The 26,271-nt window shown below is 45.8% G+C and overlaps 1 protein-coding gene across 1 annotated transcript; it reads left to right on the forward strand.

The window, feature by feature from the left end:
* Window positions 1-5,761: 5,761 nt before the first annotated feature.
* TBC1D20 (TBC1 domain family member 20) lies at window positions 5,762-22,797 on the forward strand. Its single transcript, XM_065892421.1, has 8 exons — window positions 5,762-5,995; window positions 12,594-12,779; window positions 15,297-15,377; window positions 17,685-17,871; window positions 18,052-18,153; window positions 19,094-19,235; window positions 20,058-20,245; window positions 20,505-22,797. Exons 1-8 carry the CDS (start codon window positions 5,926-5,928, stop codon window positions 20,758-20,760), a joined length of 1,212 nt encoding a protein of 403 aa, XP_065748493.1. The 5' UTR covers window positions 5,762-5,925; the 3' UTR covers window positions 20,761-22,797.
* The last annotated feature ends 3,474 nt before the right edge of the window (window positions 22,798-26,271 follow it).

The raw sequence follows: 26,271 nt of genomic DNA on the forward strand, positions 1-26,271 counted from the left end.
GACTTTGCTTCTCTGTGTTGAACAGTTCTGGGAACTCCACGGTGAACTTCCTATGAAGAAACCTAAATACCCACAGCTCTCCACACCTCATTCTGTTCCCTGCTCACCCACTCAGCTCTGTCCCCTCAGCCCAGGATCGGAGTTTCTTATGGACTCATCTTCTTGACTGGTCTTTCCAGAATTCGTTTATAAAATATGCCGCTCAACAAACGTGTTGATGTCTGCGAGCCTGGTCCTACGCTAAACACTGGAGATTGGGAGAGATGAGACGCAAGCAGAAAGGCAGGAAACAAATTGTTCCCCAGGAAAAAATCATATTGCTTGTCAGCATGGTGGATTGAGCTAACTCGTAAGTACCCACCTCCTGCTCCAAATATGTGAGGATGCTGACTGACATAATTTACTTTCAAATAAATAGCCAATTTCAAAGAAAAAAGTGGAAATTCCCAGGTGGCAGAAAGGAAGACAGCATTCATCCTGAAGGTAAGTGGGTATTGAAGTCACAGTGAGCCCCCACACAAGGCTTGGATACAGATGGGCCTCAGAGCATAGGGGCTAAGGTTTGAATGCCCCCAGGGAGATAGGAGACAGCCTCAGTGCCTTTGAAGGTAAAAACAAAGAATCCCCTGGCACTTGAAAGAGAAGGCTGCTCCCGGGTAAAAAGATTAGAGGAAAACTAAATATTAGCTGTAGTTGCTTCTGGGAAGGGAGTTTGTGATGTTGTACAAAAACTCCTTAGGAAGAAAGAAGTCCTGAACTCTTGGGGGAGGAAGAATGGTCAGGAAAGCCTTCCCAGAGGAGGGACTGCTGGAGCTGGCTTGAGAGAGGTCCAGCCTTAGCAGGTTCGAGCTGCCAGAGCCCGCACTTGCCATCAGAACCCACGTCTCTTGCTTAGTTCGGCTTCCTGGACTGCCTTTTCATAGCTGTGCTTCCAGGAATCCCTGTCCAGGTTTCTAACGAATCATTATAGAGAAACTTTCTTTCTCTTGCTTTTTGCTCTCTGGTCCTTTCAACAAAAAACACATTTATCCTCACACAGATCTCTAGGTCAGCTATAGTTCAACTGACCTAAACTGGTTCAGCCAAGTGACTCTGCTTCAGGTTGAGGATTGACTGGGCTGGACTGGGCTCCTGTGTTGATTGGTTTCAGGTTTGCTCCATGTAGTTCCTTCTGGGTCCCATGCCGAAGCTGCGGCAGCTACCCAGGGCATGTTCTGGTGGATTGCTGGGGCACAAGAGGCCAAAGGACAGACACCAAGCCAGAGAGAAATCCAAGAAGCTCTAAGAACACCAAGCAAACTTATACACAACTAGGCATATCATATTCAAAATGCTAAAACAGAAGACAAAAATCTTAAAGGCAGCTCAGAGAAAAAAATGACATTGCCTACAGAGAAAGCTAAGAATTATCAGAGACCATGCAAGCTAGAAGACAATGGATTGACTTTAGTGCTGAAAGAAAAACAAAACAGTCAATTTAGAATCCTATACCCACTGAAAATATCTTTCAAAATGAAGAAGAAATAAAGCTTTTTCTCAGAAAAACTGAGGGAATATATTGCTAGAAGAAATATTAAAGGAATATTAGAGGAAGTTCTTCAGACAGATGGAATATGATGCCAGACAGAAACTTGGATCTACACAGTGAAATTAAGAGTACTGGAAATGGAATAAATGAAAGTAAATTTTTAAAAAAATTTAATTGCCTTAAAAAAATAATTGAAGTGTAAAGTAGGAGGTCATCAAACTTTCTGTAAAGGAACAGATAAATAGTTTAGGTTTTGCAGGTTATATGATCTCTTGCAAGCAATGTACTCATTGTGGCATGAAAGCAGTCTTAGACAATAGGTAAGTGAGCATGGTTGTGTTTCAGTAAAACTATTTATGGACTCAGATTTGGATTTCTTGTAATTTTTATGTGCCGCAAATTATTCTACTTTGATTTTTTTGCCAGTAATTTAAAATTGTAAAAGCCATTCTTAGCTCATGGGCCATACAAAAGCAGTCAGTGAGCTGGTTTTGGCATGCATATGGGTCATCCTTTGCTGGCCCCAGGTCTAAAGCAAAAATACTAGCAATGAATTGTGTATTTATAGTGTACGTTAAATTTTTTAAATGTGAATAAATGAATTGATAGATCCATATGATGAAATACTAAACAATAAAAAGTAATAAACTTGATACGTGCAACAACATGGGTCAATCTTAAAATAATTATGCTGAGTGAATACCAGACAAAAAAGACTACATACATTCCATCCATATAATATTCTAGAAAATGCAAACTAACTAGTGACAGAATGTAGTTAAGCGGTTGTCTGCAAGTGTGAGGTGAGGCGGGGTTCCGGGTAGAAGGGGAAGAGAAGGAAGGATTTCAGAAGTGAAGCAAAGCATGTGACAACAGCATGGAGAACAGAAGGGAGGAAATGGGAATCTACAGTTGTAAGGTCTTTATACTATCCATGAAAGTAGGATATTTGAAGGCAAATTGGTTAATTTAAAATGTGTATTGTAAACCCTAGGGCAATCACAAATTAATCTCCACCTCTTGCCTACTCTCAGTCCCAGGGTCTGGGGACTTTTCTTGGAAATTCTGAGACAAAGACGATTCAGCTATATTTCACAGGGTCAGATGCAGAAAGTATGTGAGAGCTAGGGCTGCCAGAGTCATATTATGAACCCAGGGCCTGTGGGAGAATGCAGTCAACATGAAGAAATGGGCAGCTGAGAGAGAGAGGGAGAGAGGGGACGCAGAAGGGCAAGAACTTTTCAGTTACGTGAGCCAGTAAATCTTTTTGCCTGTGCTTTTTTTTTTGGGGGGGGGGTAAAATTTCCCGTCACTTGCTGTTTAACAAAATACCACAAATTGATTAAAGGCCTGCAGGAGAATATCTGCTGCTTTGAATTTCTCCAGGTAAGGCCTGCAGCTTCTTTTAAAGCAGCGGTCCCCAACCATTTTGGCACCAGGGACCGGTTTCATGGAAGACAATTTTTCCACAGACCAGTGGGGAGGGATGGTTTGGGGATGATTCAAGCACGTTAAATTTATTGTGCCCTTTATATATTACAGTGTAATAATAGAAATAATAAAATAATTATACAACTCACCGTAATGCTGACAGGAGGCAGAGCTCAGGCGGTAATGTGAGCGATGGGGAGCAGCTGTAAGTACAGATGAAGCTTCGCTCGCTCACCCACTGCTCACCTCCTGCTGTGCGGCCCGTTTCCTAACAGGCCATGGACCGGTACCCGTCTGTGGCCCGAGGGTTGGGGACCCCCGTTTCAAAGGACTTGATCGATTAGGTCCACCCAGGCCAATCTTTCTTTTGACTACAGGGTCAACTGATTTGAGACCTTCATTACCTCTGCAGAATCCTTTCATCTTTGCCGTATAACATCACTGGAATCATGAGACTGAGATCCCGTGATAGTCACAAGACCTGCCCACACTCAAGGGGAGGGAATTAATTAGGCATGTATACCATGGGTGGGAATCTTAGGGACCATCTTAGAATCCTGCCTGCCAGAGTGACCTAAGATGCCCCTGTGCCCTGTACTCAATCATGAATCTCTTGGTTTCTGGGATTTTCCATGTTCTCCCAGATTTCTAGGTTGCCCTCTGTCTGACCTCTTTTCACTTGGCTTTGCAATTGCCTGGTTACTTGTCTCTTCCCCTTTAGAAGTTGAGCAACTCAACATTTGTCACTCTACGGCCCACCTCATAGCCTAGCACTGGTTTGGGCCATAAACATTTGTATGGATAAGTGGAGGTGATTCTTATTGGAGATAAGGATTAATCTAGATGCCATCAAAGACCACATTCAGTGCTAAAAAATTCGTTAATTAACCCTGCAGACTCCATCCAGTCCAAACTCTTTGAATATGGTTTGAGAGGTTCTGTCTAACTTGTCCCTGCACACTTCTCTGCCCTCACTAGTGTCAAAGTTCACTTTGTCTTTCATGCTGTGCTATAAGGACACTAAACCACTTGTAGTTTCTAGACTATGATTTGCTTTCTGTTAGCTTCAAGATGGTGCCTGTGCTATTTTCTCAGACTAGAATGCTCTTCCCTACATCAACTGACCTACATCAATTGACTACAAATGTTCAAAGGAACTTGATTGACTAAGTTTATTAATGGTACCGTTACCAACTCAAACTTGGGTCTGCTTGCCCGTGCACAGCAAAGCCAATCTACTGACACCAAGTTGTGGTGAAAGAAAGTGCAGCATTTATTGCAGGGCGCCAAGCAAGGAATCCAGGCAGCTGGTGCTTAAAAGACAAATTCCCTGATGGGTTTCAGGGAAAGGTTTTTAAAGACAGGGTGAGGGAGGGGGGTTGTGCAGTGCTTGATCAGCTCATGGACATTCTTCTGATTGGTTGGTGGTGAGATGATCGCGAGTCAACATCAACCTTTTAGTTCCAACTGGTCTATGGACAGCATACAGTTAACTTCTTCCACCTGGTGGGGGTTTCAGTATCTGCAAAACAACTCAAAGGATATGGCTCAGAATATTATCTACAGCCCTTGAGGAGGAACTAAAGGGCCTTGACTTTGTTCAATGGCTAAACTATTATTATTTTGTCTCGTTTGACTGTTTTCCTTTCTTTCTGTATTTTTCTCACTTCTCAGATTAAATTTGTTTTTTGGAACTTGAGGAAGGCCTAGGAGGCTAAAGTTTTTCTACAGACAAGGGGCAGGCAGAGGACATGGTTGGCAGGTTGGGGATGGTGGGGGAGTCTGTCCTGGGAAGGCCCCATAGGGTCCTGCTCAGTTACAGTACCAAAGTGATTGTTAAAATTTACTAGATTTATGAATGGAATTGTAAAATTTGTCAGTTGAAGGAAAAACAAGGTTTGGGGATTTCTAAATTTAATACATTGAGTATTAGTGAACTTCAGAGTAATTTCTGCTCATGAATGCTACCCAGAGGACATAAAAGAGGACTTAAAATGTGATGGTGGACCATGCAGCCTGAATGAAACCAAGACGGGCCAGTAGTAATGGGTTCCATGTGCTAGACGCCTCAGAATAAAGAATTGTCATGGTAGGGGTCATCCAGCAACCAGAATCATGGGAGTTTCAGTGAGGGAGGCCTAGCATTGGAGATTTAAGAGGTGGGGCAGTTCCTGGCCACAACGATAGGGGTGTGACCAAGGGAATGAGTGGCCTATTGAAGAGAAAGGACTGTCATCGGAGACGAGGCAGTCAACGACCTGATAAGACAGATGCTCCTTTTGGATGAATGGCCAGTTTTGTATAACTCAAAGGGAACACTGCTTACATAACCGTCTATGTGAACAGCGTCTTTGGCATTGTGCGGTGCACAATCTGCATAACCGTATGCGATGGTTCTGCTAAAACCTGACGTCACCAAATACGATGACAGGAGTACCTGTGGGGAGTGAGACAGCAGGTAAAATTCTTGGTAAACAAAAACAGAGTGAACAATTATGGAGTAGTTACTAATATGCTTGGTAGTGTTCTGAGCACTTACCCAAGAACTCTTGTGAGTTCAGTAGTTTTATTATCATCAGTATCATTTTACAGATAGGAGAAACAAAAGAAATGATAAAATCTGCTCCTGAACACATTTCTTCAAGAGTGCCACGCTCTGCAAATTCAGTTGCAACTAACTCTCCGGGGCGCGCTCCCCGCGCTCTTCCTCTCACCGCTTAGGGCGCCTGCGCGCGGGTACGGGTGACCGCCGGCTGCTCCCGCCGCAGCCGCCGCCGCCGCCCGCCCGGCGTAGCGGGGTCACGTGCTGGCACGGGGCGGAGCCCGCGCGGGGACGCCTGCGCGCCGCGGGCTGACCAAGCCGAGCTTACCCCGCGGAGCCGGCGCTGGATCCCGCGGCCGCTGCCTCGTCTTCTGTCGGCTCCGCCGCCAGCCGGGGCTCGGGCCCGGGCCCGGGCCCCCGGGACATGGCCGTCCGGAGTGCGCAGGATGATGGTCCCACCTCCAGCCGCTGGGACGGCGGCGCGGGGAAGGCAGGTACGGAAGCCGGCCGGGGCGCCGGGAAGCGGCCTGCGAGGACGGCCTGAGGGACAGGGGCGGCCTTAGGGTCAGGGGACAGCTGCCGGAGGAGGGGGCCGGGGGACCCGGGACGACCGCGCGGGGTGCGAGAGAGGAAAAGGCTGAAGACCCGGGTCACTTCTGAAGTGGAAGAGATCCTGGAATTGGGGGTCAGCGGATGCTGAGGGGACCGGAGGAACCCCGGCTGCATACCCGCGCCCCCAGTGGGAAGGACGGGGCGGGCGGGGGCCCCGCGTCCCACCTTGTCGCATCTGGAGAGGAGAATTGGGTCTCCCTGAGAACGGAGGCCAAGCCTCGCCCCCGACCGAGACTGTCCGGCCACGTCCGCAGGCTCCGGGGGCCGCCTCCCTAGTAGTGGTCAGGCCGGTTTCCCAAACTTCATTCATCGGTCGCAGTCTGGAGTGACGCGGTGTCCGTGGACCACATATTTCTTTTAATTACCTCGAAATTCACCCTTTAAAGTGTACAGTTCAGTGGTTCTTAGTACATTTTTACAAGGTGGGGCAACCATCACACTGTCTTAATTCCAGAGCATTTCTAATGCCAAAAAGAAAGGCCATCATTCCCCAGGCCCCATTCTCCACAGCTCCTGGCAACTACCAATCTACTCTATCTCATCCTGTGCCACCTATTTTAATGTTTAATTGTGTAAAAAACGAGTCTCTCTATTTTTTTATACTGTCTTATACTAATTTCCATGAAATCATGGTTTCGTCGTGCGCTGTTTTCAAATACCTTTTACATACAGTTAATAAATGGAGAAGACTAAGGTAACTTTCCCACTTTTCCATCTTCTGGTGGGTGGTGCCCATAATAGAACCAACCACATATTCAACCCACGTTCTGATGAAGCACCTGGTTATTCACATTTTGTTTCTCTGGGTTCATTTTGTTATTGCCCTTTTCTCCTAGTCTAATGCTGCATGGAAATGGAGCTCATTCCTCGTATTACTCCTCTAGGCCCTTTGGCCTTGTAACCCTTTGCTGATGTTTAGATAACATCTGTCCTCATGGCATAATAGTCATTGCCTCAAGTGGTATGAGTCTTGTGACATGATGTAGTGCAGCTGCGCCTAGGTTGCGAGACTTTACCCTTGTTTCCTTGATTTTGCTTCTTTGGATAAGTGGGAGGAATTTAGAGATGAGAGGAGTTTGTTTTTCTGTTTTTCTTGTTTGTTTTTGTTTTGTTTTGAATCATAGGAGAATTGACAAAGTTACTAATACTATTAACTCTCTTTTGTCGAGGTTACAATTAGATTGGTTTACTGTCTAGAATATTTTTCTCCATTTTGGGGGTAGTCTTTCTTCATATGTGCATGTCTTTATTTTTCAGGTAGTTAATGAATCTCTGATAATTTGGGTACTGTTTGTTGAAACTAATTAGTACTTCCAAAAACAGAGTTTCTTTTATTTTGTTTTTAATAGGATCCTTACTCAGAATAAGGTAAGGTTTTCCTCTCCCACTGTATTTCTCTGGTACAGATATGAAGTTCAGGCATAAATTTTTTTTTCAAGCATAAATTTTTAAGTTAATTTCCAATGTCAACACCAGGAGTTCAAGGGGTGGAGTAGGGGGTGTCTGTCTGGGAGGATCTCTTTCTGACTTGCTCTTTCATGGTTTTGATTAAGGCTAGCTCTGCCTATTTATGTTTAACTTCTGTTTAAAGTCTGTAAAGCTTTCTTGACATGCAAACTTAAACCAAATAATCATTATGGAATTTTATTCTTGCACGTAAGATTCATTTATTAAGCATGTAGATCATTTACCTGATCTAAGTCACTGATGTGTATTTTGCTGATATGGAAAAACTTTTAGAGGAAGCATAGCTAGTGCTCATTTTTAGCCATTGCCCTTTCCTGTGTATTAAGTTCCCCAAGCCAGATGCTTTTGAAGATACCTGTTGCTCTAAGGAAGCAGAAATCTCTACCTGAGTTCCGTAGCCAGAGTAGGGAGAGGTTTGAGACAATAACAGACTCAGCCATCTTTATCTGAGTTGTTAAGGACTACTGTTTCAGTGCTCCTTATTTAAATGATCGTTTTAATAGAGAGGAGGCCAAGTAGTACCAATGTCATTCCTTTTTCCTTTGTTGAATGAATTACTTTTCAGGCAGCAGGGATTTATTTATAGCAGCGTCTTATATTTTGCAGCCGGCTCTAGAATAGTCATTTCATTCTGTCGTGGTTACGAAAGCCAAGACCTTTATTATAAAGAAACTTGGAAGATATCAGCTTTGGAATATATAATACATCTCCCTTATAAGTGGAGCAATTAAAAAATTGGAGAAGAAAGGATTCAAGGGGATTTGAAAATGTGGGCTTTTATCGCAAGCCCAAATATCGCATTCTCAAGTCCAGCAATGTGTCCTACCCCAAAATCCATATGTAAAATTTATCTTAAAATAGTTAGACATTAATTTTAACCTTTTTCCAAGCATCCCAAGAATAGCTCTGACTTTCCTCTTTCTGAGGTGAAGAGGATATGACGTGTACATTAGTTGTGCATTTGAGACTCTGCAGAACCTCTTCTCCCTCATTGTGTAGTCTAGCAGTTGAATTCATCACTATGTAATTTATACATCTCTAGCTCACTTGAGTTTGCTGTTTTCTCCTCCCTTTTTATGTCACAGTCAAAGCCTGTATGTACGTTAGGTGCAATGAAATATTTGTCTGTGGGTGTGGCACACGTAGGAGTGCCTTCTTCATCTGCCACTAACATTTAATTGCTGGAATATGGGATTGAGAAAGGCAATATTGGGGTCTGAACAGACAGCCACTAAAACCCACAATTGAGCAGCATTCTACTCTGGGAATCACCAATAGCTTTAGAAAAAGGTCAAAGTGCCTACAAATCTATGTAGAGTTTTCTGGTGTGGATATTCTTAACAGTAATATGGGGAAAATAATGCCATTTACTATAGACCAATTTTTCCAGAGGAACAATAGCTAAGCTAAATTATTTGTTCTGTTCCGCTCGTATGTGTTGAGTTCCCACAGAGCATCAGAATCAAGGTGATAGCAGTAAATTTTGAAATGCAGGATTTAAGTAGAATCCAAACAGAGTTTTTAGAGAAATAAGTATTGGAGCTGTGGTTTGGGTTCAGAATTAGTTAAAATTTTGGCATATTATTTACCAAAACCTACTGGAAATCCAGCTGATTGCAAACAGTTTTATTTCCTCCAAGATATAAACAGTGATTTTCCTTTTCCCCCAGATTGCTGAATAGCTTAAGTGGAAAGAGGGGTAGGGTGGATATATGTCTTGAAAAATTGAGGAAAATTTTCCATACTCTTAGAAAATAGGTTAACAAGGTTTCTAAATGTCAGCTGCCTCGGTAAGTATTTAGTATTACCATTTAAGTGTTCTTAATTTATGATGTGTAGGAAGTACAAGAGCACTCTAAGTTAAAAAAATTTTTTAATATCTGATTTTTTTCTTTGTTGGAAATTAATTCAATTCCTGCACATATTTTGTCTCAGCCTATGTTGTTATATAAAGTCTTTTCTGTTTTCTGTGTCTCAGTGATCCCTCTTTGGGAACATAGAGGCTTCTCTTCCAAAGGATGGCCCTTTGACCCAAAGTAAAATCCCTCCCTGTCTTCCCCTTCAGTGGAGGATAAATCCAGTCCAGACTCTCCTATTAGCTGCATTTACTGCAGTCCTTCCAGCCTCTCTTCCTTTACCTAACACTTCAGCCTCTTGGAATTTTTCTGTTTTCAGGGCATGATGTTTCTTTCATGTGATAAGGTCTTTGCACATACTCTCTGGAATGCTCTCCCTTCAGCACACTCTTCCATGTGCAAACTTTTCTTTAAGGAGGTACCACAACATATTCTTGGTGAAGCCTTTCCTGATTGCCTCAGAAGTAGTTATTCTTTCCTCTGGGTTTTCATGATTCCTCATGGTTCTGTTATATCATGTGTAATAATTATGTTGCTCCCTACTGTGAGCCTCTCAAGGGCTGGGAGAGAGTCATATTCATGTTTTTATCCCAGTATGGTGCTTACTACAAGTAGTTGCTCATTAAATGATCGACTGATAAATGAATGGATAGATCAGATGGATGGTAAGACACGCCCAAGCCAAGAACTTGAAGCACTTTGTAAATAAACATTTGACTAGTTAGGTGCTGTGCTGACAGGAAATTGAGACTTGATTTTTCATGATTTCTAGGTAGAGTAACCATTTAATTTAGCATCCAACCTGGGACATTTTTGAGAGTGTGGATGGGAAGAAGAGTTTGCTATGAACAGTTATGCCAGGACTATAGGTGTAAACCAGAAATCTCTCAGACAAACTGGAACAGATGGTCCCCTACTAGGTCACCAAGGAAAATAACAGTCTAGCCAGGAGAACAGGTTTGCCGGGGTGAAAAAGCACCTGGTCCTGTCTGCACCTCCAGTTGCATGTTAACTCCAAACCAGTTGGTGCCTCTGTTTATATGGTTTATGTCACAGTTCTCATAGATAGGTAACCAGGGCCATCAGTACCAACTTCCATTTGCGTTAATAATGTGCAGCGTTATCATGGAAAAACAATTTGTAGACTGTTGCCTCAGAATAGAACAGTACTGAGGAGAGCTGCTTAGTGTCTGTTCTAAAACAGACATCTACCTTCTGATGTTAGTCCCTTCTAAAGCCTAACCTACTTCCACTGTTATTCCTCTCTACAGCCTAACCTACCTTCCAGTGTTATCTTCCACTTTACATTAACTCCAGTGCCCTGCACCTAGTATATGCTACATAAATACTTATTCTTTTTATTTTTAAAATTATTTATTTATTTATTTTGGCTGCTCTGGGTCTTAGTTATAGCACACGGGATCTTCATTGCTGCATGCGGGATCTTTAGTTGAGGCATGCGGGCTCTTTTAGTTGTATCATGCGGGCTTCTTAGTTGTGGCATGAGGACTCTTAGTTGCAGCATGCGTGCAGCATCTAGTTCCCCGACCAGGGATTGAACCCCATCCCCCTGCATTGGGAGCATGGAGCATGGAGCCTTACCCACTGGACCACCAGGGAAGTCCCCATAAATATTTTTTAATGAGTTCATTTACTGTTAAATGAAAGGGCCTGTGTTTCTGTCTCCACGCCTTTCTTCTGCTCTCCTCCCAGCCTCTCAGAATCCTCCCCTTTCTTTTTCAATTGCACTCTTCAGTAATGCATTCTCACATTAGCCTGACCCATAGCTGTCTGAACTCTTGGTGTCTGCACATACCTTTTTTGGGCAATTATAGTGTACTGCTTTGTGACATCTCTTTGGTGTTGTCTAGTTTAACTTTTCTTGTGTTTGCTGTTCCTAAAATCAGCCATTCTGGTGAAAACTCTGACAGCCTATTATTACCCCATTATTTTAGATAGAAAAATTATAATATGATGTACATTAACCACAAACTCTCAACCAGTCTCCTAAAAAACTAATTTAAACACAGCAAAATGCCTGTGTATACATAAGAGACTACCACATAAGGATATAAGATCCTTAAAACAGTACTTCCTGATCATCAGTAATTAATATGGTTCTTGAGAAACCGTTGCTTTGTATGCAGTGTCATGCCTCTCTTACCACTAGCCACACTGGAGGCCCAAGTACACCCTTTGACATTCTACTTTTGAAAATATCTCCATGTGATTCTGATGTTTTACCAGTTGTATTAGTGTGTAACTGGAGACTTTTTCCACGTGTGGTTTTGTTTAAAAAAGTAATATTGAGGACTTCCCTGGTAGCACAGTGGTTAAGAATTCCCCTGCCAATGCAGGGGACATGGGTTCGAGCCCTGGTCTGGGAAGATCCCGCATGCTGTGGAGCAACTAAGCCCGTATGCCACAACTACTGAGCCCATGTGCCACAACTACTGAAGCCCACGCGCCAGAGCCCATTCTCTGCAACAAGAGAAGCCACTGCAATGAGAAGCCCACACACCGCAACGAAGAGTAGCCCCCGTTCTCCACAACTAGAGAAAACCTGTGGGCAGCAACGAAGATCCAACGCAGCCAAAAATAAATAAATAAATTTATTTTAAAAAGAGAGAGAGGGCTTCCCTGGTGGCGCAGTGGTTGAGAGTCTGCCTGCTGATGCAGGGGACACGGGTTCGTGCCCTGGTCCGGGAAGATCCCACATGCCGGGGAGCGGCTGGGCCCCATGAGCCATGGCCGCTGAGCCTGCATGTCCGGAGCCTGTGCTCTGCAATGGGAGAGGCCACAAGAGTGAGAGGTCCACGTACCCACCCCCCAAAAAAAAAAAAAAAAAAAGAGAGAGAGAGAGAGAGAGATGTATGCTCTGTAAAGTTTAGCATTAAGAAAGCACCGTCATTCTATTAGGAAAAACTGTTAGATATATCTGAATGTACTGAGCATTTATTATAATTGTATGTCCTTTTTTGTTACTTATATGGCATATCTCCTTAGTGTTTTGCACACTATGTGCTAGTGAAATATCAGTAGATTGACTTCAAATATACCTACCTTACCTCAAACCAAGCAAGGAGATTGAGCCCTGAAGAGAAAATATACAAATGCTGAATATGTGCCTAATGCCCTTTTCCCTTCTGTTTTGCAGACTTTAATGCCAAAAGAAAAAAGAAAGTGGCAGAGATCTACCAGGCTCTGAACAGTGATCCCACTGATGTGGCTGCCCTTAGACGTATGGCTATCAGTGAAGGAGGGCTCCTGACTGATGAGATCAGGCGGAAAGTGTGGCCCAAGCTCCTCAATGTCAACACCAATGATCCACCTCCTATATCAGGTAATTAGGGGTGAGGTGCTGTGAAGGGGAGCTTGTCTAGGAGGCAGGGAAAAAGAATGCCAGGGTCTTTGATTTTTATGCTCATTTCAAACCAAGAGTAGATGAGTAAACACCTAAAGCATTTTAGGATATGCTTGAGCCTACTCTGAAAATAAGACCAAACTGGTAAGTAGAATTTTAATAAAAAATGGAATGAGTTTTTATTAGGTAGGTAGGTAGCTAGCTATTACTGGCTAGTTAGGGGAGTTTATTAAAAATGTATATTCTGGGGCTTCCCTGGTGGCACAGTGGTTGAGAGTCCGCCTGCCGATGCAGGGGACGGGGGTTCGTGCCCCGGTCGGGGAAGATCCCACATGCGGCGGAGCAGCTGGGCCCGTGAGCCATGGCCGCTGAGCCTGCGCGTCCGGAGCCTGTGCTCTGCAACGGGAGAGGCCACAACAGTGAGAGGCCTGCATACAGCAAAAAAAAAAAAAAGTATATTCTGGGAATTCCCTGGTGGTCCAGTGGTTAGGACTCCATGCTTTCACTGCCGAGGGCCCGGGTTAGATCCCTGGTCAGAGAACTAAGATCCCACAAGCCGCATGGCATGGCCAAGAAACAAACAAAAATGTATATTCCAGTTTACATTCGCTTAGAAGTGGGCTGTAGGAATATGTATTTTAACAAGAATCCCACCTAATTCTGACACACATGGACTGCGTTTTGAGAAACGTGGGGCTATAGGAAGAGGTAATACCTCTACAGTCCTTATAAAAACAAAAAAACTTCCTTAGAATACAGTGCAGAATACAAAAGAAAGTACAGCAAAACAGTGAATCCACTTTGTCATTTATTCACTCCACAAAAATTTATTGCTTTCCTGCTATGTTTGGCAAAAGTCCAGGTGCTGGGGATTCTTTCATTCATTTGGCAAGTACTATTTGTGCTCCTAATGTGTGCCAGGTACTAGAGATGATTAAAACAGCCTCTGCTGATAAAAAGTTCACAGTGTTGTGGTACAGCCGAGTAGATGGTTTTTTTGTTTTATTTTTTAGTATACCTATTTATTTTATGGGTTTTTTAAATTAATTTATTTATTTATGGCTGCGTCGAGTCTTAGTTGCGGCACGCAGGATCTTTTGTTGCAACGCTGGTTTCTTCTTCATTGCATCACACAGCCTCTGTTTCAGCATGCAGCCTTCTCTCTAGTTGTGGCGTACAGGTTTTCTCATTCTAGTTGTGGTACGTGGGCTCCAGAGGGTGAGGGCTCTGTAGTTTGTGGCACTCAGGCTCCCTAGTTGAGGCACGCGGGCTCGGTAGTTGTAGCGTGTGGGCTTAGTTGCCCCACAGCATGTGGGATCTTAGTTCCCCGACCAGGGATCAAACCCACATCCCCTGCACTGGAAGGCGGATTCTTTAACACTGGACCATCAGGGAAGTCCCTGAGTAGATGTTTTTTTGTTTTGTTTTGTTTTTACGGTATGCGGGCCTCTCACTGTTGTGGTCTCTCCCGTTGTGGAGCACAGGCTCCAGACACGCAGGCTCAGTGGCCATGGCTCACAGGCCCAGCTGCTCCGCAGCATGTGGGATCCTCCCGGACCAGGGCACGAACCCGTGTCCCCTGTATCGGCAGGCGGACTCTCAACCACTGCGCCACCAGGGAAGCCTCCTGAGTAGATGTTTTAAGTTGCCCCTTGTTATTATCTTTGGAACCGGGCTGCCTCAGAGCAGTCATCTTTTTGTTGGAAGGAAAAGGCATTGCTGTATTCACACTCTAAATCCTGAGATGGTATTCCGTCAGATTCCAGATTTCCCATATCTTTATAAGATGAAGTCTGTGTATGCAGAAGTATTGTACAGGCTCCTCTAGTAAGTTTTGATTTCGGTTATGAAGGAAATGTACACTTTTATATATATAACAGCTAGAGACTGCCTCCTTACTTTCAGCTGGGCTTAACAACTGAACACAAGTACTGTCTCCTGTTTGCAGTGTCTTAGTTTTAGAATTGCAGGGTCAAGAGAGGTTAGGTTCTTTTTTATGTGAGTTTATCTTAATACTCCTTTCTGAACACCTCAGTGTTCCCTAGACTTTACAGATGTTAGAGTTTTTCCAGTGGTCTGTGGTTTCCACATTCATGATCTTATTTGATCCTTACAGTAATCTGAGAGGTACACACGGAAGGGAGTAATCCCCATTGTACAGATGTGGGCTTTGAAATTCAGAGCAACTCCCAGTGACACACAGTAGCAGCCTGCATGCAGCTTCTGGCCTGCTGACTTCTCCTCTGCTGCTCTTTGCACCCTGTAGCCTCCTGGATAATCTGTGTTCCCTCCTCTTATGGTCATCATGACTTGCGTGAAACAGCGTGTTTGGAACTAAACCAGGGATTCCTCTCCAAATGTTGTATCTTGAGTCATGTCCGCTTCAAGAAAAGCCCGAGTATGTCTTTCAGGCCTTTTATGTCATGCCAGGATGTTTTGCTCCTGATGTGGCTTCCCAGATGTTCTTGCAATAACATGTTCTTTTTCCTTCAACAGGGAAAAACCTACGACAGATGAGCAAGGACTACCAACAAGTGCTCCTGGATGTCAGGCGGTCTTTACGGAGGTTCCCTCCTGGTGAGACATGCTCTCGGTCTTCCTGGGTGGGGGGTGGCGGGGTGGCTTCTGTCCCAGTTGCACTTACTTTCTTGTGTTGGTGCTTGCTTGTCCCAGGAAGCTTCCATCCCAGCACAGAGCATGACCACACGCAGGACCCTACCTCCTCAGGGACCCATTGTGCTCCCCATCTGCCGCGTCATTCTTTCATTGTCTCAGTCAGTTCAGAACCGCACTGTGAAGGCCGGAGCCTAAAATAATGTGTTTTGGTCTAGAGGTGGTGGATGAGAGAAGAGGGTTTTTCCCCCTTCAGAGCCTTAGAGGAGACTTTATAGGGATTGCTAGAGCCATCAGTCTGGCTTTAAAGAGCCGATTGGTTTGGAAGTGGTCACTATAACAAGAACTATTAATATCTTCATTTATACATAGCGGTATCTTGCATATACGTATATTGGGGCCCTTGGACTGGAAGGAAGGCCAATCACTACATGTTTAAAGAGTCTGTTCCTAAAATTGTCTCCGCATTCCCAGGAATAATGAGAAGAATAACCATTGTCTCCAGTTTCACAATGAAGGAAACTGGCCAGCAAACCTCATCTATTTCTCTTCCTTTGGCAACTCCACCTTAGGTCCATGAAGAGAGGAGAATTGCTAGAGGGAACAAGAGCCTCTAAACCCATTTTCTCACTCTTCTGAACCCATGCTCTGGCATTGGATTTTGTCTGTTAAAGGGCCTCTTTCCTGCTTGCACCCTTGGTTCCTGGAAAGGCTGTTTTCCTATCCTGCTGGTCTTGAGGAGATCACGCAGGACAGATGCATTCCATATTTTTCCCTAGGTAACCTGTTTTTCCTCTGAGCCCTTTATTCCTCTTCCACTTATGTGACATCAGTCTATGATATTATTCTTGTAGGCTGAACTTTCCATGTGGTTTCATATTTTTTTACATTCACGTTCTTCTGAGCTTAGCTGACCTCTTTTATACTGAAAATTCAAATAAGGTTTACTTTTTTTCTCTCACTACTTTCATTACTTTACCTATCCATAGTAGTTGGTTTACTCCATGTTCTTCTTTATCTTTTAGAGTGTGCCTTTTTGAGAAGGGGTAGGTAGAAACGGGCAAGAGATGAGCTTCACTCTCACCTAAAAACATTTGTTCAGTTTAGTCTGGGCTCTTGTATTAGCTGTTTTCTCTCATAAGATCTGTTTTTGACTGGAAAACCTAATGGTGTAGGAAAGCTGTGCTGTGTGCCGTTCTTCTAAAACAGGTCATGAGGCCATTTTTGTACTAAAAGCCAGATGAGCCGAGGAGCCACACTGACCGCTGCCAGAACTAGGTGCGCGCGCCAAAAGGTCTCCCGAGACGGCCTTTTCTGTTTCCAGCTGCGTCTTTGGATCAAGGAAATCAGTACTTCCTGTGATATTTAGTTTGTTTCTGAGGGCAACATGCATCTCTTACATTTTTTGTTTTTATATAATTTCATACCTACAGAAAAGTTGCAAAAGTAGGACAAGGAATTCCCCAGGTGGCTTTTACACAGATTTTCTTATATGTCAAGCTTTTACTATATTTACCTTAGTATTGCTTTCTCTCTCTCCTTTGTGGTACACACATGCAAATTTTTTTCTGAACTATTAAGAATAAATTACACACATGGTGCCCCTTTATCCCTAAATATTTCAGGGTATATTTTTTTAAAACACGGCTCTTATTACATAATCACACTTAAAATCAGTATCACATTGACAGTGTTTACTGCTAATACAGATTTTATTCAGATTTCACCATTTATTCCAATAATGTTCTTTATAGGAAAAGGAGATACAAATTCATGCATTTTCCATTCAGTCTTCGTATCTCTTTAGCTTCCTTTATTCTGGAATAGTTCCTTTGTATTTTATGACAGGCCAGTTATTTTATAAAATCTCCCTCAGTTTCGGTTTATCTGGTGTTTCCTCCTTTTAAGATTCAGGTGATGAACTCTTGATAGGAATTCCACCAAAGTGGTGCTGAGTTTTCCCTGCAGCACATCGGGAGGCACGTGCTGTCCACTAGTCACACTGTTGGCAGCATGACCTGTGGTGACCCGGGTTTTAAGATGGTGTTGGTTGGGTTCCCCCACTGTAAGGTAGCCAGTCTGTGGCTCTTTCCAACATGTCAGGCAGTATCAACAGTGTGTGTATCTTGAATGTGTTGCCAAATTGTTGTAATTAATTTTCTTTTATTAAACACTTTCTCTGCTAATCCACTGCTGACCGTCTTCCCAACCTCTGTGTTACTAGGCTGCTTGCCATGTTCAAGTGCATCTCCCCTGCCCTCCCCTCCCCAGGCATGCCAGAAGAACAGAGAGAAGGGCTCCAGGAAGAACTGATCGACATCATCCTCCTCATCTTGGAGCGCAACCCTCAGCTCCACTACTACCAGGGCTACCACGACATCGTGGTCACATTCTTGCTGGTGGTAGGCAAGAAGCTGGCAGCATCCCTGGTAGAAAAACTGTCTACCCATCACCTCAGGTACCAGCACAAAGCAGCATAAGAGGATGGGTGTCACTCCTCAAGTCCCCCTGGGGATAACTCGTCAGCCCATTTCCTAGTCAGTGTTTTCAGTGGTTTGAACCCCACTCTACCCTACTGCCCCCAAACTCTGATCCCAGTATTTGGTCTGACCAAGCTCATTGAATTGTCTCCTTCTAGGGATTTCATGGATCCAACAATGGACAACACCAAGCATATATTAAACTATCTGATGCCCATCATTGACCAGGTGAATCCAGACCTCCATGACTTCATGCAGAGGTATATATGTGTCTACATTTACGTGTGTACGTACACACACACCCCCCTTCAGCTTTCTCCTAGCCTCTGTTTATTCTTCACAAGTGTAGCTCAGTTGCATCATCACCTCACCTCGATTAGTGTTACGTTCTTCCGAGTTGTCCTTTCCAGTTACCAGCAGTCTGGATAATTCAGTTCTGTGCACAGTCTTGGAACACTGTTTGGGTGCTGTGCTTCTTGGGGGATAGAAGAGAGGTCACAGCCCATGCCCTTGAGGAGCTTACCTCTAGTGGAGGGAGGTGGACAAGGTAAGTACGCCAAGATAGACTTTGAGGTTACTGCTGCAACAGAAGTACAGAGTTCTATAGGATCCAGAGGCGAGAAGGACAAGGCCATCTGTGGGTTGTTTTACTCACCACATACCAAGGAGAAGAAATGCTTCTTTGCAGTTCTCATGATTTTTCTCTTCTGTTTAGTTGGAAATGTGTCCTTGGCCAATGCCTGCCTCTCTTTAAAAAAGAAAAAAAAAAAAGGCTGTGTTTTAAGGTGTTTCAGTCACCTCATGTTAACTGTAAAATCAATACAGTTGTGTTTTCAAGCCTGAGAATATGTGCCTGTGCCCCCCCAAAGGATGGACTTTCTCAGAAGGAAAATGGTGGTGTAGTTCTCTGAAAACAGCTAATTCTTGTTGCTTTAGTTGACGTTTGTTGGCCATTAGGAGAGCACCCAGGGAGATAAGGCCACCAGGACCCTATTGTGGTATTAGTGTCATGATATTGGGTATATTGTAAGGACTTTCTGTGTTGTGAGGAGAAGATGCTGAATTTGTAGGTGGCTGAATTTTCCAAAAAGCATGATTCTCAAATGCTTTCTTCACACAGCACTGAGGACAAAGAAGGCCCAGGGAGGGGGAAGGGATGACTCTGCAGGGAACCTAACATCTGGACTTCCTTGCTCCTAGTGCCGAGGTGGGGACCATCTTTGCGCTCAGCTGGCTCATCACCTGGTTTGGGCACGTCCTGTCTGACTTCAGGCACGTCGTGCGGTTGTACGACTTCTTCCTGGCCTGCCACCCGCTGATGCCCATTTACTTTGCAGCTGTGGTAGGTATAGACCATGAGCCAGCAGCTTGGTGTGCATCCTCAAACCCAGCTTGATCATGTTGCCTAAAGGGAAACCTGGTGATTATGGAAAGATGCCAAAGACAGCACTTCCCCAGGCTGGCGTCTCTGGACACTGTTCTGTGGAATGTTAATGGGAGAGTCATGGGAGAAAAAAATGTTCTGTGTGACAGTAAGTTTGGGAACTGCCAGTTCAACAAAATTGTTAGATTTGTTTACTGCTCGATTCTTCTGAACCTTTAAAATGCTCGTGAGCATTGTGAATTATCAGGGTTTCTGTTGACAACTCCTGGAGCTCGTACAACCCCAACTCCGGGTTTAAGAAAAGCAGAAGTGTGGCGTTATGATAGAAAGTTGAGATGGCTTTTAGTCGGGGTTGAGGGGCCCCAGTTATCAGAGGGGCCTGAACCATCGACGTGAGGGTGGGCACTCACAGCACTCTTCATTGTCCTTTAAAGAGAGCAAGACCATTCTTTCTGCTGTTTTGAACCATTTCTTCTGTGCTGGAGCTAGGAATCTCCAGTAATCCTTCTTCTTTCCTTCCTCCTAAAAGAACCTCCTTCATTTAATTGGTCAGCCTTTCACGTCATGGGGCGGAAGTTTGCCTCAGCAGGAAGGGTTTGCCCAGTGGGGAAAGTGCTCAGATGTGTACATCATTATTTCCTAGATGAATACAAGAATTTGCTCAACCTTTGGGGTGAGCCCTGTTCGGTACCAGTTGAAATTCACCTCTAAGGAGAATGAAATGAAGTGGCCAAGGCCCTGTATGTTCTGGTCTCTGATGCAAGGCCTTGTTCCCCACAGATCGTGTTGTATCGAGAGCAGGAAGTCCTGGATTGTGACTGCGACATGGCCTCAGTCCACCACCTGCTGTCCCAGATCCCTCAGGACCTGCCCTATGAGACGCTGATCAGTAGAGCAGGAGACCTCTTTGTCCAGTTCCCCCCGTCCGAACTTGCTCGGGAGGCAGCTGCCCAACAGCAAGCTGAGAAGTGAGTGGGGCCACGGCACCGGCTGAACAGGGGTGTTCGTTAGTGAGCAGAAATGATGGAAGACGGTGTCTGGTGGGGACGGGGCTGGGAGTGGTGTTTCCAGAGACCTATGCCTATGCTAGTGGAATCCCCACTTGAGACTTCATGTGTCTTTATAAGAAGAGTTTTCTGAGCAGTGGGTGTCTCTGCCCTCAGCCTATTTAATCTAGTTTTTTCCCTCCTTCTCTCATCCCATTCCCTTCTGTCTCCTTCTCTGCAGAACGGCAGCCTCTACCTTCAAAGACTTTGAGCTGGCATCAGCCCAGCAGAGGCCTGACATGGTACTGCGGCAGCGGTTTCGGGGACTTCTGCGGCCTGAGGAGCGAACAAAAGATGTCCTGACCAAACCAAGGACCAACCGCTTTGTGAAGCTGGCAGTGATGGGACTGACGGTGGCACTTGGAGCAGCCGCTCTGGCTGTGGTGAAAAGTGCCCTGGAGTGGGCCCCAAAGTTTCAGCTGCAGCTGTTTCCCTAAATGCCTGAGAAGACACTTCCTCTTACATGACATCAAGGTCTCACCCTTCCATGGACAGATTGGGAGGGGGTGGAATTTCCTTTATTAAAAGGGTTTCTGTCAAGGGTTTTCTATTTCTGCACCCTTTCCCCCGTCCGTGGATGCCTTTGCCTCAGAGGCCAGTAGCAGAGCCTGCGTGACGCTGGGCACTCGGGTCCTGAGCACAGAACTCTTTCTGCCTCACAGTGGGCTTCTGAGTGGGCTCTCTGCTGCCTCCTCTTGTGTTGAGGGAAGTGGGTTTCTGCAGCTCCCGGCTGCCTTTGGAACCCGCCGGGCCTGGTCACTGGGGAGCATCTTGGCTGCTCGTAGTAAGCTGGACCACTGAATGCCCTCCTGGCAGCTCCTCCCGTTCTGACTGCTTCATCCGGACAAAGAAGGACGGGGCTGCTGCTAAAGAAGTCAGACCTTGGAATGAAGGCGAAGGGGCAGAGAAGGCCCGCCTGGGGGCAAGATTGGCCCCCTTTTAAGAACAGCTCCATTAGCTGGTCGGAAATCTAAGAGACACATGTGAACTAGGTTACTAGGTAAATCCTACCTATTTTCAGGCTAGAAATCACTTGGGCATTTCCAGTCAAACAGGAAGGAATGTTACGTTTTAGGGCGCAGACATAGGCTGGTTTTTGCCTGCCTTTTTTTTTTTTCTCCTTATTCTCTTCCACAAGCCACATGACAATGCATATAAAAGACACTTTTACTACTATTTTTAGAATTACATACACCCAACATGTAAAGTACCTGCACTTTTAAAGTAATAGTTCCTTCATGGAAAAAAAAATCGTTCTCGTCAGAAGGATGAGCTTCTAAAACTCTGAAGTTTCCTTTCTACTCAATTATTTAACATTTCACTTTAGTCAGAGTTGCTATTTGTAAACAGCCCCACACTTTCATAGTGCCCTCTTCTTCTCCAGCTTCCCTTCCTTCCCTCCTGTTTTCCTCCAGTCACCCTTCTACTCCCAAATAGGCATCCACTCACAACCTTGGCTTTGTTTTGGGTTTAACTTATCTCCTCAACTGCTGGTCTCTCCTTCCTGGTAGGAAATGTCACTGGGAACTCGTCCGCACCCAGAAGGGGACAAACTGCATCCTGAAGCGTGTGGTGGGAGCCTGGGACAGCCAGCTCGAGGCTTCCTAAGGACTCTCCAGGTCTTAAGAAGAAGATGGATATTCACTTCCTCTGGTACAGCTTTTCCTATAAGTGAAGCCAGGTTTGTTTTAGATTAACTGTGGCTTGAAAAAAAGTGCCTTTTGCTGCTCTGAAGAACTGGGGTGTATAGTATGAAGCAGCCACGTATTTTTATTTTCCTGGTCTGTTGCAGGCACTGTTCTCTCTTGGCAGGTGTTTTCTTAAAGTAAACATGCCAGAAGCACTCCACCCCACCACACCCAGACCTCCACGTCCTCCCCATATGCCCACGGTGTGCAGAGTGGTTAGGAGAGGCATCTGTCCACACTGAGTTACACTAAGCACTTTACAACCAAAAAAAGCTCGAAGTGGCAGGTCATTCTCCATAGCAGGAGTCCCACCTGGGGTTAGCATGATGTGGATGGATTAGTCTAGAAAGTGGTAGATTTATCAAGACAAAGGAAATTCTTCCAGGATCCAGATGACGTGACAGAAGTTCCCAGTCTTCTCCCGCAACAAATTTGTCCTCTTGTCATCTTTCCAAATGGGCAGCATCGGCCCCTCCTGCCACAGGCCCTTGGGCCTGTCTGTAAATACTGAAGGAATTGATGGGGAAGAGGAAGGGAGGTGCATGTGATCAGGGTCCCAAGGCCATGGCTTTTTGGATCCCAGGAAGCAGGTGGCATTGACTTTTGTTGTGGCCTAGGAAGGAGGAAGTTCATTTGTTTTATAGCTTTTCTGATGTCAGGATTACCCCTGCCAATGAGAAGAAAGCATTATCTTTTTACCTTCAAGTGGTTTACTATTCTGTAAGGAATATGTGTAAATATTTTGTACAGAGCCCTGTATGAAATAAACAGCCATATGTGGCTACTAATCGCTTCTGTCATTCTTTCCTTGTTGGAGTGGCTTTAGCTTTAGACATCTGGCCTTGATGCTCCCTCCCTTCCACCCCTGACCTGGAGATGTGCTGTATCTGTGGACTCCTGGTTGGCCTTGATTTGCCCGGAGAGCTTGGACAGTACCTGCAGTCCTGTTTTTCCCGAGGCAAGAACCCACGTTGCCTGGGTCCACTGTTTCCTTGGCCCAGAGGGGAGACGTGAGGGGGCTGAAGGCTGAGCAGGCATCACTCGGCTCCCCGACTGTGTCCCACCACCGTAGGCCAGCTGCCCATGCTGTCGTTTGATTTGACTTGTGGAGGACACAGGGCTGGCCAGGACACCGCCCCGCCTCTGGGACCTCACCAGAGAACTGCATTGAAGGAGCAATTTGTTTTCAGTGGAAGTTTCATAGTTGATTGAATGTAAAGAGAATTTTGATAAATAGAAAACTGAAGGAAGGGTATGTGTGGTGAAATAAATATTTGGGTTTTGTCCCCACTTCCCTTGAAACCCTTAGAATTTTCTGAGTGATAGGAGTGTCTTTTGTTGTTCATAATGATTTCCTTTTGATCCCACCTGAGTTTATGCTAATGAAGTGAGTTAAGGTGGGACCCCTGGATGGCACAGGTCACCGGAAAGACCAAGTGATTAGAGCGTGAGAACTTTGAGCCCCACCACTGACCTCCTGGGAGGGGAGGGGAGGCTGGACATTGAGCACTGCAAAAACTCTTGATTCAGAGATCGGGAGAGCTGCTGGGTTGGCGCACACATCAAGGTGCTGGGAGGGTGGCATGGCTTGGGAACATTGCACCCTCTTCCTCCCCGTTCCTTGCCCTATTCATCTCTTTTATTTGGCTGTTCCTGAGTTGTGTCCTTTATAATAAATCAGTACATGTAAGTAGAGTGTTTTCTTGAGTTCTGTGAGTACTTCTAGCAAATTATTGAAACTGAGAGGGTTTTGTAGAAACCACTGAACTTGTAGTTGGCCAGGCAGAAGTGTGAGTAGTCTGGGCACCCCATTTGCAGCTGGATCTGAAGTGGGACAGTCTTGTGGGACTGAGCCCTTTAACTTGTGGCATCAGATGCTAATTCCAGGTAGTTAGTGTCAGAACTGAATTGAATTGTTGGACACTCAGTTGGTGTTGGAAATCAGAGAAGTGGCGTCAGAAAATACTGCACAACACGCAAGGCTGAGGGGAAATTAGTGTAAAAATAATAGCTGAAGGGCTTCCCTGGTGGCGCAGTGGTTGGGGGTCCGCCTGCCGATGCAGGGGACATGGGTTCGTGCCCCGGTCTGGGAGGATCCCGTGTACTGTGGAGTGGCTGGGCCCGTGAGCCATGGCCGCTGAGCCTGCGCGTCCGGAGCCTGTGCTCCGCAACGGGAGAGGCCACAACAGTGAGAGGCCCACGTACCGCAAAAAAAAAAAAAAAAAAAAAAGCTGAATAATAAGTGTGGGTGTTTTGTAGAAAGATGGAGTGGGCAATGGCAATGGAAGGGTACGTGGGGCTCAGGCCAGGGAGAGCTTTGAGCTCTGTGGAAGGGAGTTGGGACTCTGTAGGCAATTTGGGGGATGAGGATGGGCCATGACCAAAACTGGGTTTGGAGAGAGTTCCTGGTGACATGATGGCAAGTGTGTTCCTTCCTGGTTATGTGAGCTTCTTCCAGTCACTACATCTCTAGAGCTCACTGTCAATGACAGTAAAATAGGGATGGTCCCATCCCACATGGACGCTTTAATGAACTGATGTTTGTGAAAATGCTTCACAAACTGAAGTTGTGCAAGTGTTTTGATTCCATTTCAGTGAACATTAATGGATCAATAAATGCCTTAAGCCAGCCCTGCACTTGGGCCCGGGGAGCTCATCCCTGGATTAAGTGGTGACTGAAAGGAAGAATAGGCCAGAGGCTTTTGCCAAATCCAACTAAAAGATGATGGGGCCTGAGGCTCAGCCTGGCTTGCTTTCTTCCTTTTGCTGCTGGTGACTCCCTGCTGCCTTTTCCTCACAAAGGCCCTTTACTTGCTAGTTGTCTTTTCTGCAGATTTACATTTGGTTGGAATTTGCCAAGCAGCTATTTTTCTTTTTTTTTTGGCGGTACGCGGGCCTCTCACTGCTGTGGCCTCTCCCGTTGCGGAGCACAGGCCCCGGACGCGCAAGCTCAGCGGCCATGGCTCACGGGCCCAGCCGCTCCGCGGCATGTGGGATCCCCCAGGACCGGGGCACAGACCCGTGTCCCCTGCATCAGCAGGCGGACTCCCAACCACTGCGCCACCAGGGAAGCCCTGCCAAGCAGCTTTTGTGAGCTGGCAAGGCTGTGGGCTTGCCTCCAGCTTCCTGCTTTTTAAGTGAGTGGCTTTCACGGCAGCCCCGGACACTAGAAGACACATGTTACTCTGGCACGGACTGTGGGGCCCATCCACCACTTCCTGCCCACATTAGCAGCTGCTCTTTATCTGAGCAATGTGCTTCCCCTTGCCTTCCCCATCCCTGGAGAAAAAGATTGTGTCACACAAGCACACTTGGGACTTCCGGCTGCTTCCTCAGGTAGATGGTCTGAGTCCAGAGCCTGTGGGGTTTGGTTTCAAGTCTGCCCTGGAGAGTTGGTGCTGGGGCCCAGTTTGGAGTGACCCCTTGGGAGGGGGAGGCACCTCCACTTGACCCTGCAGTAGGGAGCACTTGTGAGCCTGCCCGTCTTAGATCCTTCACCCACTGGCATGTGAAGTATGGCGCTGAAGGTTAGAACCCCGGGACAGCCCTGCGCCCCTCCATTTGCCCTCCTGACCCATTTGGCTGCAGCAGACATAAACTCGATGCCCGCCTTGGTGTAGATGGAGTGGGTCAAGTGAAAGACACACGCAGCCCATGTGGTCCCCCCTCTGCCAGCCTCAGTTGATACAGCCATGGGTAAAGAAATGTTTCATTAACACTTCTTAGTACTCATTGGAGAAAGAATGGTGCAAGGGCACAGGAAAGGCCGTGTGAGGAGAGCTGTGGGTGACGAGGACTGTGGTGAACTGGATCACGTGACTCTGGACCTGCCATGTGGAAATGAGAAGCCAGGATTACCAAGCTTCGACTTTTGCAGGAGAACTCGGTCATCTAGATTTTAATGTAGCATCTCCAATTTAAAAATACCGGCAACCAATTCAAATTTCTAGAACAATACTGTGGCTTGCTGGTTTATACCCATGCACCAAAAGAATGGTCTGCTTTCTTCCCTATAGGCCCCTAAGGTTCGCCAAGACAGGCCCTGGCAGGAGAGGGAGGAGGGAGGAGCCGGTGAGAGCAAGTGGTTAGCCCTGACCTGGGCCCTGCGCTCTCCTGCGCTCTCCTGCAGCACAGCCCTGGCAGCTCTGCTCAGCCTGCCGTTTCCTCCAGTCAGTGGCTCTGCCTGACTTTCTTGCTCCCGGGGCGGGGGTGCCCCTCATCAGCCAATGCAGAGCAGGAAGGCACTCACGTTCTCTCACC

Source organism: Phocoena phocoena, chromosome 15 (assembly GCF_963924675.1).
Source record: "Phocoena phocoena chromosome 15, mPhoPho1.1, whole genome shotgun sequence".
NCBI classification, from domain to species: domain Eukaryota; kingdom Metazoa; phylum Chordata; class Mammalia; order Artiodactyla; family Phocoenidae; genus Phocoena; species Phocoena phocoena.